We start from the raw sequence: 16,093 nt of genomic DNA on the forward strand, positions 1-16,093 counted from the left end.
ATTGCAAAACTAACCCTTTACTTATTTAGGTCTCAAAAATGACCCAATTCGGACAAAAATACCCCCTCACCCCCTCAGTTATCTTTTTCAGCCCTTTTTCCCTCCAACTCCAATTTTCTCTTGTATTGTGTCTCTTCGTTACCCTTTTTCCCTCCAACTCCAATTTTCTCTTGTATTGTGTCTCTTCGTTACCCTGCAAACCCATTTGTTCCATCTGTTAACCTGCGAAAAAGAAATCACGAAGGATTTTTCCGTTTATTGCAAGAGAACAAAAAGGCAACACAATACAAAGAAAAAACAGAAAGTAAGTTTCACTGTTTCATTCTTTGATTTTGGTTTTTCGAACTGTATATATGAATCTTCATCCATGAAATGAGAAGAAACCCTAAGTGTCTTATTTTGGTTCTTATTTTTTTCTTTTAATCAAACCCGATTTTTCATCTTTCTGATATTGTGTGTTGATTCAGTTCATGAAAATGGAGGAAGAAAAAAATTCTGTGATGAAAAATACGAAACAGAAGAGGTATAAAATTTTGGAAAAAAAGAGAAGTGAAAGAAAGCCAGGTTTTGAAACCTCTTCATCGTCATCAGAAAATGAGAAGAAATCAACTGATTCAGTAAGCATTAATTGTCTACTTGAAATTTTGATTTTTAATTTTTTTTTTAATTTTATCATTTTTAATAGATTTTTTTTTGTGAATTTATTTTTCATGAATTGATAATCTAATTGTTGGAAATTTTCTCAGTGAGGTTATAGTCCAAGGTTTAAAGCAATATTTGAATTATTAGAAAAAACTAAACTTAACTACTATCAAGTTTACCATCAAAAGGTTTTGAAAATTTGTGTAATGAAGTTATTTGTTATGAATTTATAACGTATTTGAATATAATTTTTGTGAAATTATTTTATCCAAATATTTGGAATTTTGATTTAAATATATATGTTAAGAAGAAACTGAACTTAACTGCTATCAAGTTCATTGTCAGGTTGCAATTTCAAAATGGTTTTGTTTTGTTTCAAATTTCAATAAACACTAGAATAATGTCTCCAATTTTTTGTAGCTGCAACTTACTAAAATATAATAGCTTCAATTGCATTAGTAAAATAATATCTTTAGAATATTAGCATTTGACATGACATCCTTAAATAATAGGAAAATAAAGTGTATGTTAAGAAGTAATACAAAATGATGGATTTAACATAGTTGGATAAGTTTGGTAATATAATTTTGCTCAATTTATATTGATATTTTTACAATTTGTTATTATTTTGCAGATTGACATTCCTCCTCCTCTCCTATCTTTTATATCTAAAATATCTAAAGAGGAGTACTTTCCTGGAAAAATTGCATGTTTGTCTCACTTGGTAGCCATTGAAAATATTAAGAAGAAATTGACTGAACCACAATTGGAGATGTTTAGAAAATCATGTTTTGGTCATTTTTTACTCCTTCCCGAACTTAGATTTTCAGCCCAAATTGTTCATCAATTGTTGTTACGTCAATGTAAAACCAAAAAAGACAATGAAATATGGATTTTATTAAAGTCAAAGGGCTTAAGATTTAGTAAAGAAGAGTTTGCATTGATTACGGGCTTGAGTTTTGGTCCTATTACAAAATGTGATAAAAAATCATTACGAATAAGGGACACATACTTTAAAGGAGAAAACAAGGTGCGTAATGATGAGTTGGAGAAAGTTTTTCTTTCTTTAGGAGAGGAAAAGAAAAAGAAAAAGAATAAGAAAAATAAAAAAAAAGGATTTGAAGATGAAGAGGTGATAAAGTTGGCACTTTTGTATTTTTTAGAGCATGTTTTATTTGGGAAAGAAGGAAAAAATTTGATAGATATGGAATGGGTTGCTTTGGTTGATAATTTGGAGGCTTTTAACAAGTATCCATGGGGGGGGATTTGTTATGAGAGGACACTATTTGGTTTGCAAAGAGCTTTGGAGAACCGGGTATCCAAATACCAAGATAAAAAGAAAACAAAGGGAGAAGCTGCAGTTGAAGCATATAGTCTTGTTGGATTTCCATATGCATTCCAGGTTTGGGCATACGAGGCTATTCCACTTATTGGATTGAAATATGCCACTCGTGTATCTGAGAGGTATCCTCGAATATTAAATTGGAGTGCAACAAGTGCTCCAAGGTCTACTGAGGTTGAAAATGTATTTCTAGAGCCTCATGTAAGTAATTCTTTACCTTTACATTTTAAGAATGCAATTATAAATATTATTGTATTGTTGTTTATTAATAATTATATTTGATTTGGACTTTGTAGTTAACTTTTCATTCGCTTCTAACACCCACTTTAGAGGAGCAACAACAAGACTATTACAAGCATGTAGATAAACAAGGAGCTTCAGCAGAAATGTTGCACCAATCAAATGCCTCACAAGATGCCAAGAATGATGACTTAAGGCATGAAAAAAGCTCATCTGACACTGCTGCATATGTTGCTGCTGCTACTGCTGCAATGGCAGAAGAAACAACAAATGATGCAATCACCCCATCAATAGAGGTAACTTAAACTAAACTTAGCCATCATAAATAATGCATGCATGTTTTTTTTTTTTTGGTACTTTATTTAATATAAGATGTTCATTCCATAATTAACATGTGGAACCTGACCTTAACTATAAATAAACAAGAGCTATTACAAAAGCAACCTATTCATCGGTTGATTACAAGGGTAAAATAGGTATTTACAAAGCTAAAAATCAAGCAAAATATCTTGGAGAACCGGTAGTGGAATAACATCAACAATGTCTCAAAACAGGGGATTCAAAGGAATTTCGCAATGTGCCTAATCCTTCTTGCGAAATTTTCGCAATGTGTTTCTTCATGGTGCGAAATGGCAAAATTTCGCACCATGAAGAAAATCCCCTTGCGAAATTTTCGCAATGTGGCTCTTCATGGTGCGAAATGGCAAAATTTCGCACCATGAAGAAAATCCCATTGCGAAATTTTTCGCAATGTGAAATTCACCTTGCGAAATTGGCCATTTGACATGATGCAGTTGTCTTCCGAAGGCCATATCTTCCTCATTTCAGCTCCAAATCATACACGGTTTGAAGCGTTGGATTCTTGACTTCCTAAGCTTTCAAATGGTATATAACATGCAAAAATTGGACTTCGGGAAGTGCCTCAAAAGTGCGAAAGAAGACTGAAGCTGTTTTCTTCACTCTGTTTTCTTCACTCTGTTTTCCTCTTCTCCATTGCTTGTGCTCGTGTTTCCACTTGAAATTCAAGCCTATAAACGTACAAAATCCTTGCTTAACTCGCCCAAGTAGCTCCTCCAACAATTGGCATGCTTGAATTGGTTCATAAGCTGATAAAAACATGTAAACTTGCCACAAAATGGTTAAAACCAATTACTAAGGATCTTATGAATTAATTGGGTTAAATGAATATGATTACTACTCAAAGGTGCTTAAAACCATTATAATTAGGTCTACAAAATAGCACTTTTTGGTAGTAATCACAAAGTGAACAAACTTGTCATAATATATATATAAATATTGTAAGTGTTAAATTTTTATTTCATTTATGTGCAATATGTGCAGAAATTATGGATGGAGTTTGTGAAATTCAGACAAAGCTCAGAGTTAAATTTCAATCATCTAAAGAAAGAAATTGAAGGACTCAACTTGAAGATGGATGAATTGAAACAACTTTTATTAGAAGTTAGTGACATGTTTACTTGTTTAAATTTTCTAATACTTCAATGTTTTGACATTTGTGTTTTCTCATATTTATTATTATTGGGTGGTGTATGCAATTTTAGGTTAAGAGTTCGAATGAGGAACACGGTATGCATGACACTAGATTCAGAAAATCTAGTACAAAAGAAAATGATAACAATATGGGCTTTGATTTCCAGACTGGAATTTTTGAGGATGTTACAGATGATGAAGTGGAGAGAAATGACATTCCCATGGATGTGAACATTGATATGGAAGCTTCTAGAAACCTTCAGCTTGCAGAAAAACACATGACTAAAGAGTTGAAAGATGACTGCTCTATTGATGATCCAGTTATTGATATTGCCAAGTTGTTTGGTACCCCAACTATGTCGGGCGAGTTTTCAGTATATGTCATACCTCACCATCTATCTCCTGCCATTTTTAAGCGAAGGCGTGAGATTAAAAAGTCTCATATCTTACAGCACCCTTTTACAGATCCCACCAAGAGAAAGAAACTAAGAAAAGAGATTGAGAAACCATTAACTTCATTTGATCCTTTGCATCCAATCTCTGAAGAAGCATTAGAGTCCTTTCAAAAGTGGATGAGTGATGACCAAGGGTAAGTTGTATACATCCATACTTGTAAATTTGTGTTCTTCACAAGTTATAAAATTACTAATGTTTTTATTTTTTTTTTTATGTCAAAGGTCCACAATTGACATTGACTACATGCATATAGATAAAAAATGGTTTCAATCACTGTCTAATCATGGTTCATGGCTTGCTGACACGGTTTGTAAATGATGCATTTTGTTTTTATTTTTATTTATTATTATGTTCAGCTTACAACCAAATAATATAACTAATTTACTTTATTGTAATTGTTAGCACATTGATGTTGCCTTCTTCTTTTTCCGGAAGCGGCGAATAGAAAATCCTCATCTTTTTTCCCAAAAGTTTACCACAGTGGATACTATGTTTTGGGTATGTGTAGTTTGAATTTTAGTTAACATTTTTAATTTTTTTGTAATAATGAATCTTATGATCTTGGTTATTTATTTATGTATATTAACTTTATTCTATGTAGCAAAATGCTCAAGCAAGATGGATTAAGCATGGCAAGAAGTGGAACCAATTCAAATTACTAGAGAATGACATCCTTATTGATTATGCCAATGGTTTGCAGCCTCTTTATTCTGTCAAATGGCCTGATGTTGACATTGTGTATGTCCCTATCAATGTTCGGGCTAGTCACTGGGTATTAGGAGTTGTCCACCTTCATCGAAGGATTATATACGTATATGACTCATTGATGGGCATCAATAATAATGCAAGATTGCAAGTTGCCATTAAACCATTAGCCAAATTGTTGCCGCATATATTGAATGCAATAGCATATTATGGTTTTCATGGTGACACAAAAGTTAACTACCAAGAATGGGAAATTGAACGGCTGCAAGATATTCCTCAACAGGAAAATGAGTAAGTGATCTTAAATTTACTTTCATAACTTATACACTTAATCTTTAATAATAGCCCTAACATTGATTATTTGTGTACCATGCAGTGGTGATTGTGGCATGTTTGTTATCAAATATGCTGAATACTTGATGCACAACCATCCATTGAAGTCATTAACAAGTGCACGAATGGACTGGTTTCGGGAAAAGATGGCAGCAGAGTTATTTTATATGAAATACTTGCCTATGTAATGAATTCATGTTGATATTTCACATTTTGATAATGTAGTTGGATGGTTTGTTATATGTAATTGGATAGCTTCATATATGTAGTTAGGCATTTTGATAAATGTAGTTGGACAGGTTGATATATCTACTTGGATATTTTGATGAATGTTGTTCGATAGTTATGTATACAATTGACCTTTTAAACTAAACTTCAATGTTGTCAAGTTGTTATGGGTACAAACTTGAAGATAATTAAGTCCACAGTCTTAATAGAACACATGAACTTAACTACTATCAAGTTAACTGTGAACAAACTTGACAGATATTAAGTCGAAATCTATTCCAGAATAACATATTTAATCTGGACTTAACAGGTATCAAGTTGATCTTCTATAGACTCATAAGAAGTTGTGTCTACAATTGTCATTTTTACCTGAACTTAACTATTGTTAAGTTATTTTATGAACAAACTTGAAGGTAGTTAAGTCCACAGTCTTCAGACAAAACCTGAACTTAACTATTGTCAAGTTGTTTTATGAACAAACTTGAAGGTAGTTAAGTTCACAGTCTTCAGACAAAACCTGAACTTAACTATTGTCAAGTTGTTTTATGTACAAACTTGAAGGTAGTTAAGTCTACAGTCTTCAGACAAAACCTGAACTTAACTATTGTCAAGTTGTTTTATGAACAAACTTGAAGGTAGTTAAATTCACAGTCTTCAGACAAAACCTGAACTTAACTATTGTCAAGTTGTTTTATGTACAAACTTGAAGGTAGTTAAGTCCACAGTCTTCAGACAAAACCTGAACTTAACTATTGTCAAGTTCCTTATCAATAAACGTGAGAACAGTTGAGTCCATAGTTTGAGAATAAACATGTAATTTTCATTTATACTTTATACATAACTCATCATAACATATATGTACAAAAGTAACAAATATCTCCATTTCTATGGTTATGCAAAAAAAGGGGATCATTATTACAATATTCATCTATGTGCTTATCCTATCACCTTATACAAAAAAGTAACTTACATTTCTGTTCACATGGGTACCAAAAAAACAAAAAAGCTCACTATTACAATTTTCATTCCATGTAAGTTCATAGAGTACCAAAGCTATCATGATATCAAGGGATTGGTCGTTTGCATGTTTTCCGATTATGCCCATATTGACCACATCGACTACAACGAGATGTGCGCTTGCCCTCTCCACCAGAAGGAATTCTTACTTTCCTTGGTCTTCCTGTTGGGCGTCTTGTTTTAGGTGGTAACACAACTTTATCACGAATATGATTAGGTACTACCCAATCTATTTCATTTCCAGTTGGATAAATACACTCTGAATATGAAGATAACAATGTTTTAGTAGTAAAATACTTGGAGCACAAAGTGTAACATGAAATGTTGTAAAATCTACAAGCAGCAATAGCATGTGCACATGGAATATGATCAAGATCAAATTGTCGACATGTGCATGAACGAGTGTCTAAATTCACTTGAGCACTAATGCCAGCATAGTTAACATTACACTCCTTGGAGTTGATAGGTTCCACTAGATATGTTGCTGACATATTATACCTAGAACGAAGTTCTCCATCAGCCCACATGGTAAGTTCAGTTGACATTGACATTGCTTGTTGTTGACGAGTCACAAACCATTTTTGAAGTAAGTTTCTCAATTCTTCAACCAATTGCAAAACCGGAAGATCTCTAGCATTTTTCAACACAGCATTAAGGCTTTAAACGATCCCTGTCGTCATGATATTATATCTTTTTTCGGTAGAATATGAACGTGTCCATCGATCAACACCTATATCCATCAAATATCTTGCTGCTCTTGGGTCAATCATCTCTAGTTGCCCAAATATAAAATTAAACTCTGAAACACGATAAGCATGGGCAGCATCATGGAACAACTTATGAATTACAGGATTCTTGAACTTTGTCTTCAAATTTTGTCCAACGTGATAAGTACAGACACCATGCCTCGCATGGGGAAATACTTTATGTACTGCTTTCTCAATGCTACCATGTCGATCTGATATCACAAACAAATCATCAATGTGTCCAAGTGCATCATGTAGTTTTTGTAAAAACCACTCCCATGAGGCATCATTTTCTGAATCACCAATCCCAAAGGCTAAAGGGTATATCTGATTGTTGCCATCTTTACACGCTGCAATAAATAAAGTCCTTAAGTACTTTGCTTTCAAAAATGTCCCATCAACTGCAACCACAGGCCTTATTGATGTGTGAAACCCAGCAAGAGATGCACCAATCGACATAAAAAAGTATTTGAATTGATTATCACAATCAGTAACTATATCAGTAATGGTACCAGGATTTTTTTGCTCTAAAACATAGCAATAGGATGGTAAAGTGTTATAAGACTCCTCAGGTGATCCCCTAATAGAACCTAGAGCAAGTTCTTTGGCTCTCCACGCCTTATCATAACTGATTTGAATGCCATACTGCTTTCGAATGTCTGCTACAATGTCTTTTGGTCGAAATTCACAACCAATCCCTTGATATGTTTCTCTTATACTCTCACCAATCAACCAACTACTTGCATGTCGATTGTCACGAGACATCATATCTAACCGACAAGTGTGTGTTGAATAGAATTTCATTATTTGAAACATATTCGAAATCCCCAACTTGGTAGCACGAACTCGCCACTTGCATTCTTTATCAAAACATTCAACAAGCAATAACTTAGTAGTGGATTTAGTTGTTTTGAACTCAAACTTCCTTTTCAGAGCCATCATATACAACTTCCTTTGTAATTCTTTCTTACTTGAGTAAATTTGGTGTTCTTCTAGATGGTCATCACTAATTCCACTAACTATAGGTTGTTGCATCATGTTTTGTCTTTCATTTGCTACATCTTCGATTATAGTGGGATTGTCATGTATGAACCCATCACTTGTATCAATCATGGTCAAGATTTCTGCACTCTGAGCTGAACCAGTTCTGAATGAGCCAATTTGGGTCACTTGCTTATCACTAGTAGGGTTAGTATTCATTCTATAATCCTCCTCATTAATTGCAGTCTCATTCATGTTCCAATCATGAACTTTATACCCTTCATGTGACTCATTTTGAAATCTTGGTCCATTTTCACCATCAACAGTAAGAGTTTCAACTGAATCACAATGAATGTGTCTACTTTTATGCATCAACATTGAGTCCTCATTCAATTCTTTATCAATCTCAGAAGACATATGACATTCGAAATAAGAATTGCAAATTGATTTCTGATTGTGATTATCAATTCTCTTTTCAACTATGATGCACAATGGAACAGACAGCTTACCATTTGTATAATTTAAACCAATAAAGAATTTCACATCCCCATCATCAGTTAGTTGTATAGGACTTGTGGGTATGTTGGCATTGAATACATACTTCATTGAAAGAAAACAATTTGTTGGATCTAGCTTCAAAATATGATGGACAACCCCTAATAACTCTTTATATGATATAGTTTTCGGGATCTCAATGCCTTTACCTTTACTTCCTTCGAAATAGAAAACATTTCCATCTCGTACCCATTCTCCTTCATATAAAAGCATTATTCCTACTTCATCAACCACTGAAATAACAGAATAATTCAATTAGTGGCATCAACAAACAATATTAGAATATTTTTTAGTTACATCATAGCATTAGCACCAATAAGTAGGTATTAATTTTAAAAAACTCATTCATTATTAAATACATATTATTTCATTACACATATTTATTTTTTTAATAAACAACAAATAAATAACATTATTAATCATCTTTACTACCTCAAATAATACCAATAATGATATAGAAATACAATGTATATAGTTATTAAATAAATTCAGACATTGTAACTCTAAACTATTTTAAACAATAAAAATATATTTGTTTACTAAAAGATTGGTTATGTTGTAATTTATTTAATGTCAAGGCTAATTTGCAAATGATTCAACTCAAATTGAGTATAATTAAATACAATAACAAAAATATAATGTTACTATAAAATAACTATATACAATCTTAACTTACTTCAAGTTCAACTTAACACACGTCAAGTTCAACTTAATATCCGTAAGGTTTTGATATATAACTAAAAAAGATAACTTTATATATTATGTCAAAACCCTATTAACACATATATTTACATCTATATAAAGCACAAATGTGCAAACAATACCAAAACCATCATAAAATTCCATAAGTTTTATTACTTACCATCATTTGATTTTTCCATATAGACAATGTTTCTCCACGCTACACTTTTTAAGCTGATTGTTTCCTTCTTTTAATCCCTTTTTTCATGGCTGTAAATGATATTAAAAAAATTATAACAATTTCAAACTTATTTAAATATTTACTACATCTCATTAAATGTTTGAAAATATTCAATAAATAAAACATGAAAGAAAAAAAATATGGAAAAATAAAAATAAACGTACACTGTTTATCCAACCACAACTTAAAGCGCTTTAAGTTGAAGAAATCTGAAGAGAAACTGTGTGAGACTTGAAGAAATGCACTGAAAAGAGAGAAACGGAATAACAGGAGAAAATGAAAAAAATGAGAAAGTGGAAGAAATAATAAAAAGGAGGTGAATGGAGGGAAATAAAATTAGAATGGGAGGGAAAAAGGAGTTGATGTAGCTGAGGGGTATTTTTGTCCAGATCGGACCATTTTAGAGGCTATTAAAAGTGGAGGGTTAGTTTTACAATATTGAGGGATTTTTGTCCCTTCTGATCAGTTTTCCCTTTTACAAATATGCCGAGAATTTCACCTTTTTTAACCAATTATCTCTATTTTTAACATGTTTTTTTATATATTTAAATATTTTTTTAATTTTAAAAATTACTTTTATATGTAGTATTTTATTTTTAATCATTCTTCATATTTATATAATTATTTTTTAAAATAATTAAAAATAAATAAAGTGAAAACAACTAAAAAAATGTAATGCATATACACTTTTTTTTTTTTTCTGTTTTTAAGAATAAAAAATTATTTTATGTTTTTTTTTTAAAAGTATTTACTATTTTTTTTATTACTAAATGTGTTTTTCTATTTTTTTTATTAAATGGGGTAAGTTATTTCAAACTATTTTTTAAAAAAAAATAAAAAAAGCCAAGGGACTTTATAATTTCCAAAAATGTTTATAATCTATCTTTTGTTTGAAAAAAATTAAGTGAGTGTTTGTTTTTTTGGCTTTTTACTAAAAGTAATTTATTTTCAAAATTTAATTTTTTTTTCATAATTTATTATAAACTTTTTGTTGAATTGAAAAAAACCAAAATTTTGACTTTTTATAAATAGAAAAAGTAAAATATTGGTTTTTCTTTACTTTTTAATGCTTAATAAAAATAAAATACTATAAAAATAAATAATTTAATACTTAACACTATTAAACATTAAAGTTTTATTTAAAATTAAGTAAAATAAATAAATACCACCTACGAGTATGATTGGTTTCCAAACAATCTAAAGGGAATGTGAAAAAAAATTTGAAATTATGAATTTAATAGTGCTCCTAAGAAATTAATTTATATACAAATTTCTAATTAATTTTACTCAATTTTATTTTCTTATATATATTTTTCATCGTAAACCTAACATGAGAAAATCATTTTTTTAAATTATTTTCCTTTTCTTTATCTTGATTGAAAATTAACACTAATCAGTAAGTTGTACAATAAAACCTCGATAAATTAAAAACCTTTATTGAATAATCAAATTTTCAATCTCAACTCAAATTAATGTATTAAATTAATAACATCCTTAAAATCACATCTTTAAGTTTTAATATCACAACTCTTTCCATCCAATTTTGTTTTTTATGTTTTACAATTTATAATCCTTCCTTATTTTTAGGGTTTATTAAACTTTTATATATTAACATTTTACTACATCCTTTTAGGGTTTACAACTTTTTATGTAGTTTACATTACAGTAGAAACATAATATTCTTTATAAATTAATAGATATTAATTTATCAAAAAATTGATAAATTATTCGTTTATTAATGAATCAATGATTCCATTAAGATAATAATTTCTCTTCATGTTAAGAGTATTATTTTATAAAGTTTTAGCATACTTCTAAATTAGACTAATCTTTTTTTAAAAAAGTTATAAAATAGAATAAATAGAAGTAAAAACTTTTAAGACCATAAAATTAGCTTCAATACCATATGTTAAATGACCAATTATTTAAAAAACTTAAAGTGTAAGTAACCAAATGAATAATGTATGTCATAAATAACTCAATCTTGGAGGTGAAGGTTGATATCATAGTACAACATAAATTAAACTTTTCTCTATTAATTTTATAACTTGTACATTTCATTGTATTATTGCAATCGGGGTATTCCTCCTTATGAAACTTCCTCACATTAAAAAAATAAATAAATAAATTCCAAACCAAAACCAAAACCAATACCCACTCTCTTTTCTTCCCCCTAACCATGTCAACTTCACCTGATCAGTTACCGCATGAACTGAGATCATGACAAAGAGAGGCATACATCACATGTAGTTTGCAAGATTTGTTGCAGTAAATTCTATGTTCATTAAGAATATATCTTCAAGCCGAAGAGGACAAGCAAAAATCCAAAGTAATCAAAGCTGTAAGCTGACTTGGTGAGTGCCAACCTGAAGTCATTCCATGAAGGAAACCTAAACCAGAACTCAGTAAGCAAGCTTCTTCTTAGGATCGCCTTCTCGTATGTGAAGGTATCGAAGGAGAACTTCCCATGGTACCTCCCAAAACCGGATTCGCCAATGCCCCCAAAAGGGATGGTGTTTGCTGCATAACACGTCATTGGGATTTTCCTCCTCCAACTTTGTTTCACATGCTCATGTTGATGATCACTTGGGCTATATGCTCATGGGCTACTACAATATGCACAAGAATTTGACATTATTTTTCGTTTAAATTCGGATTTCTCTTCCTTTTCCAAGCATGTTTTTGGGCACTATTGTGTCCCAAAAGGGATGTTTGGTGCATATCTCATATCCAAAACCTTGTCATGTCATTCCAATGCCATTTATTACTTCTACATTTAATAATACCAATTAACAACTTTTTTTTTAAGTGAGAACCATTTGAGATTAATAAAATAAGAAATTTTTAAAATTAAAAATACAATTAGAACTAAAAAAACTTTAAAACTAAAATTATAAAAATAAAATATTAACTTTCACTTAATTAAAACACTCTAATAGAAAATATAAATATGTAGAAAAAATTTGAAAATATAATGGAAGTAAATATTTTATTTTTAAATTTTTAAGTTTTTAATTGTATTTAATTTTTATGTATTTTAGTTTTAATTTTATTTTTAATTAAATTTTTATTTTATTTTATTGTTGATGTCAACTAAAATTTTTTTTATTCAATTTTATTAAATTAATGAGAAGAATATGAGATTAGAAATATTTTATTTATCACTTGAAAATCTATTTATTTAAAAAAAAAATTATAATATATTTATTTTTAAAACACTTGTATCAAATTAAAATGATAAACTAATTTTGGATAATTTTATTTAATATTATCAAGTAAAAGCGTATTTAAGAAAATAATTCTTTGAGTTATGAAAAAATGCATATATTTTAAAATATTAATTCTTTGAGTTATGAAAAAATGCATATATTTTAAAATATTTTTAAATAAATGAAGATAAAACTAATTTATGAAAGTTGATGTTCTTTGTTTTATATTTTTTCAAATTAGTGAGTCAAAACTCACTTTTCTTTTTATTTTATATCATTGAATAAATTAAAGATCATAATTTTAATATTAAATTTATTTTTAAGTCATATTATTAAAAAATGTTACCATATTATATTGTTGTTGAATAATATTTATTTAAATATGTTCAAACTAGAGTTTTTAGAAATGAACAAATGACTTAATAACTAGGGGAATTTTTTTTAATCATAAAAAACTAGTGAATTTATAATGATCATATAATGTTTTTACATGTAAGATTTTACAAGTCTCTACAATCCTCCAAACTAGTCTGAGTAGTCCTACTAGATATCATATCTCTACATGCTGGTAGAACTTTCTACCTCTAGTAAAGTATAATATTATTAAATAAGATAAATTATATTACAATATATTAATTTCTGCAATAAAATAATTTCAAAATATCTATTTTCACTTCTTTATAATTTTTTAGAGTTTTTTTCGACTAAAATGTCCATTAATATTTTTCCCTTAGACTTAATCTATCAAAAAATTCCCCACAATTTAATTTAAATTCGGCATATCATTATTTCCTACTAGTACATGACCCATTTGAAACAACAATCTGAATAAATGAATAGGAAAAGAAACGAATGATATCAATTATAATAGTTGTCAGCAGAAGCATCCCATTCAGGCTTGTGCCACATCCATCACATCTTTATATGATTTTGCACTATGTATTGGCCTTGATGGACTATTGGGTGATTGTTGCTCTCCTTAACCTGTAAAAAATGCATGCATTCCTTAAGATTATACATGGAAAAAAACAAAATCCATAACAAGGGAATGACGATTCTTACTATTTTCCATCCAACATGAGCACTGCACTTAGAACAGTACATGCTGGCCATATCTGTTTGAGTTGTATGACCTCCATCTCTAACCTCAACAGATTTAACACTAGTTGGAGCTTGATCAATTGCCTTTCTTCCTTCAAAGTTCACATTCATCAAGCCACTGCCATATGCCATATGATATATATGTTTTATGGACCCGGCCAATTGTAAACAAACATGCAATATTATTTTCAAAACAAAGACACATGCAATATTCAAATTCAAAATCTTACGCGTTATCACGAAAGAGGAACCAACACTTCTCCCCACTCCGATGTGAAGCAAGTTCCTGCAAGAATAATATCAATGTAATATGTATGTTAATACATTAGCTAAAATTATGCACACACGATAGAGATATAAATACCTTAATCAAACCATTGAAAGGAGCAAAGCGAGTTTTGCAATGCAAACAACAGAACCATGCGTCTAATGTGGATGTAGACATGATGATTTTGAACAAAATGACTAATTAAAGAGAATCAAAATGATGACTTCGCTGAGAAAGAAACAAAGAAAGATCAAGACTTCTGTGAAACAAACACTACCCCTTAATAAATATTATGACTCGAGAGAAGAAAAATGCAATTGAGAGAATTGAGAGATCAATTTTTTTTTTTATTGAGAATAATTTGTCATGTCTTTCTCACTACCCTCTCCCTATTTTATATAGAGTACTAAATAGAAATAAAAACTAAATAAAATAAAAACTAATCCTAAGAATCCGTTATTCTCATAAACTAAATAGAAATTGATTAGGAATATAAATAAAATAAAATATAAAATAATCCTAAGGATCTTTTATTTCTTAAACTAAATAGAAACTAATTAGGAATAAAAACCAAAGATTAAGGGACCTAAGTATCTTTTAGTTGTAACACTTGATTAATGAAGAAGAAGTCTAACAATAAAACGTTTCTATAGTCTGGTAACTAATAGTTTTTTTGTACTTTTTTTTTAATTTATTTTTGTCATTGGTTGGAATTCAATTAATCAAATATGATGTATATCTTGTTAATTTTTAAATTTTTAACGAAAATTTGTGCTTATCTTATATATATATATATTTTTTGTTTTCAATTTCATTGAATTGCATTAATCTTAATTTTCATCCTAAAGTGGGCCATTGAATTGGTAAAGAAAGTGGTAATTATACTTGTTATTTATTTATTGAATTCGGATTCATTATAATATTTGGAAAGAATAAAAATAATTTGAGTTATTATTTATATTTATGATAATTTTTTTAAAGAGTAGCTTGTACTTTGGAGAAAAAAATTATATGAACTACTAATTTGAAATAATAAAAGCGTTTGTATAGAAAAAGATGTACTTTAAAAAAAATGTATTTATCTAATTTTTATATAAAAAAAAGAGAGTAAATTATCATTAATTTTTTAAAGAGGATATTTATCTAATTCAAGTTTTTTTATGAAGATATTTAAATTATTTTAGTTACATTATGATAATTTTTATAAAATGTATATTATCATTGGAGAAAACAAACACCATTTGAATTAATTACATCTAGATATTTGAATTAATGGATATGAATGGGTAACTAAAAAAATCATATAAAGGGGATGAATGGATATGAATGAGTATATAGGAGAAAAGTCATTTTAGGGAATGAAAGGATGTGAAAAAAGACAATTTTTTAATAAGAGATTTTTTTAAATGTTTGATTTTCTTTAATATTTTTTAAAATATAATATAAAAAAAAAACAAAAAAACATTTTTCTTAATCTCCCCTCTTTTATTGCTACCTTTGGGACCAAACATGCCTTTGACATTTTTTTAATTGTTATTTAATACTTTCTTAAAAGCACATATAGCAAAAAGAACAAAATTAACATTGAAAATATTTAATTAAACATTGAATAACTTATTGCATAATATAAACATATTTAAAATATATAGAAATTAGGTAAGAAAAAAAAAGTTATTGAATGGATTTTTGTTATGTAAAATATCATAAGAAAAATAATTTTTATAAACATTTTCTAAATAAAACCTTAAGCTCTGTTTGTTAATCATTTTTAAAAATAATTGTTTGTTATCTAAAATATATATATATATATTTGATGACTTAAAAACAAAAAAATTTGATTTTTTTTTAATTATTTTT

The 16,093-nt window shown here is 29.0% G+C and overlaps 3 protein-coding genes and 1 long non-coding RNA gene across 4 annotated transcripts; 2 read left to right on the plus strand and 2 right to left on the minus strand.

Moving 5' to 3' along the window:
- LOC132253922 (uncharacterized) lies at positions 1-1,499 on the plus strand. Its single transcript, XR_009465804.1, has 3 exons — positions 1-304; positions 468-617; positions 1,277-1,499. It is a non-coding gene; the product is annotated as an uncharacterized LOC132253922 (long non-coding RNA).
- Positions 1,500-1,518: 19 nt separating this feature from the next.
- LOC104877783 (uncharacterized) lies at positions 1,519-5,769 on the plus strand. The gene is made up of 9 exons (XM_059737268.1): positions 1,519-2,185; positions 2,281-2,520; positions 3,566-3,685; positions 3,787-4,304; positions 4,393-4,477; positions 4,574-4,669; positions 4,773-5,167; positions 5,253-5,366; positions 5,748-5,769. Exons 1-9 carry the CDS (start codon positions 1,847-1,849, stop codon positions 5,767-5,769), a joined length of 1,929 nt encoding a protein of 642 aa, XP_059593251.1. The 5' UTR covers positions 1,519-1,846.
- A 1,344-nt stretch (positions 5,770-7,113) lies between these two features.
- On the minus strand, positions 7,114-8,598 carry LOC100265612 (uncharacterized). Its single transcript, XM_010653170.1, has one exon. It carries the CDS (start codon positions 8,596-8,598, stop codon positions 7,114-7,116), a length of 1,485 nt encoding a protein of 494 aa, XP_010651472.1.
- A 5,031-nt stretch (positions 8,599-13,629) lies between these two features.
- LOC104879597 (uncharacterized) lies at positions 13,630-14,437 on the minus strand. The gene is made up of 4 exons (XM_019220500.2): positions 14,333-14,437; positions 14,199-14,254; positions 13,930-14,086; positions 13,630-13,851 (listed from the first exon to the last, which is right to left on the minus strand). Exons 1-4 carry the CDS (start codon positions 14,411-14,413, stop codon positions 13,780-13,782), a joined length of 366 nt encoding a protein of 121 aa, XP_019076045.1. The 5' UTR covers positions 14,414-14,437; the 3' UTR covers positions 13,630-13,779.
- Positions 14,438-16,093: the final 1,656 nt, after the last annotated feature.

This window comes from Vitis vinifera, chromosome 6, assembly GCF_030704535.1.
Source record: "Vitis vinifera cultivar Pinot Noir 40024 chromosome 6, ASM3070453v1".
NCBI classification, from domain to species: Eukaryota; Viridiplantae; Streptophyta; class Magnoliopsida; order Vitales; family Vitaceae; genus Vitis; species Vitis vinifera.

Bases quoted from the DNA above. Each gene is read 5' to 3' on its own strand.
- LOC104877783 (XM_059737268.1), top strand. From the start codon at position 1,847: ATGGAATGGGTTGCTTTGGTTGATAATTTGGAGGCTTTTAACAAGTAT. The intron at 2,186-2,280 runs GTAAGTAATTCT...TGGACTTTGTAG, and splicing joins ATGTATTTCTAGAGCCTCAT to TTAACTTTTCATTCGCTTCT. The intron at 2,521-3,565 runs GTAACTTAAACT...CAATATGTGCAG, and splicing joins CAATCACCCCATCAATAGAG to AAATTATGGATGGAGTTTGT.
- LOC100265612 (XM_010653170.1), bottom strand. From the start codon at position 8,598: ATGTCTTCTGAGATTGATAAAGAATTGAATGAGGACTCAATGTTGATG.
- LOC104879597 (XM_019220500.2), bottom strand. From the start codon at position 14,413: ATGTCTACATCCACATTAGACGCATGGTTCTGTTGTTTGCATTGCAAA. The intron at 14,255-14,332 runs GTATTTATATCT...TTATTCTTGCAG, and splicing joins CTTTCAATGGTTTGATTAAG to GAACTTGCTTCACATCGGAG. The intron at 13,852-13,929 runs GTAAGAATCGTC...CATTTTTTACAG, and splicing joins CTCATGTTGGATGGAAAATA to GTTAAGGAGAGCAACAATCA.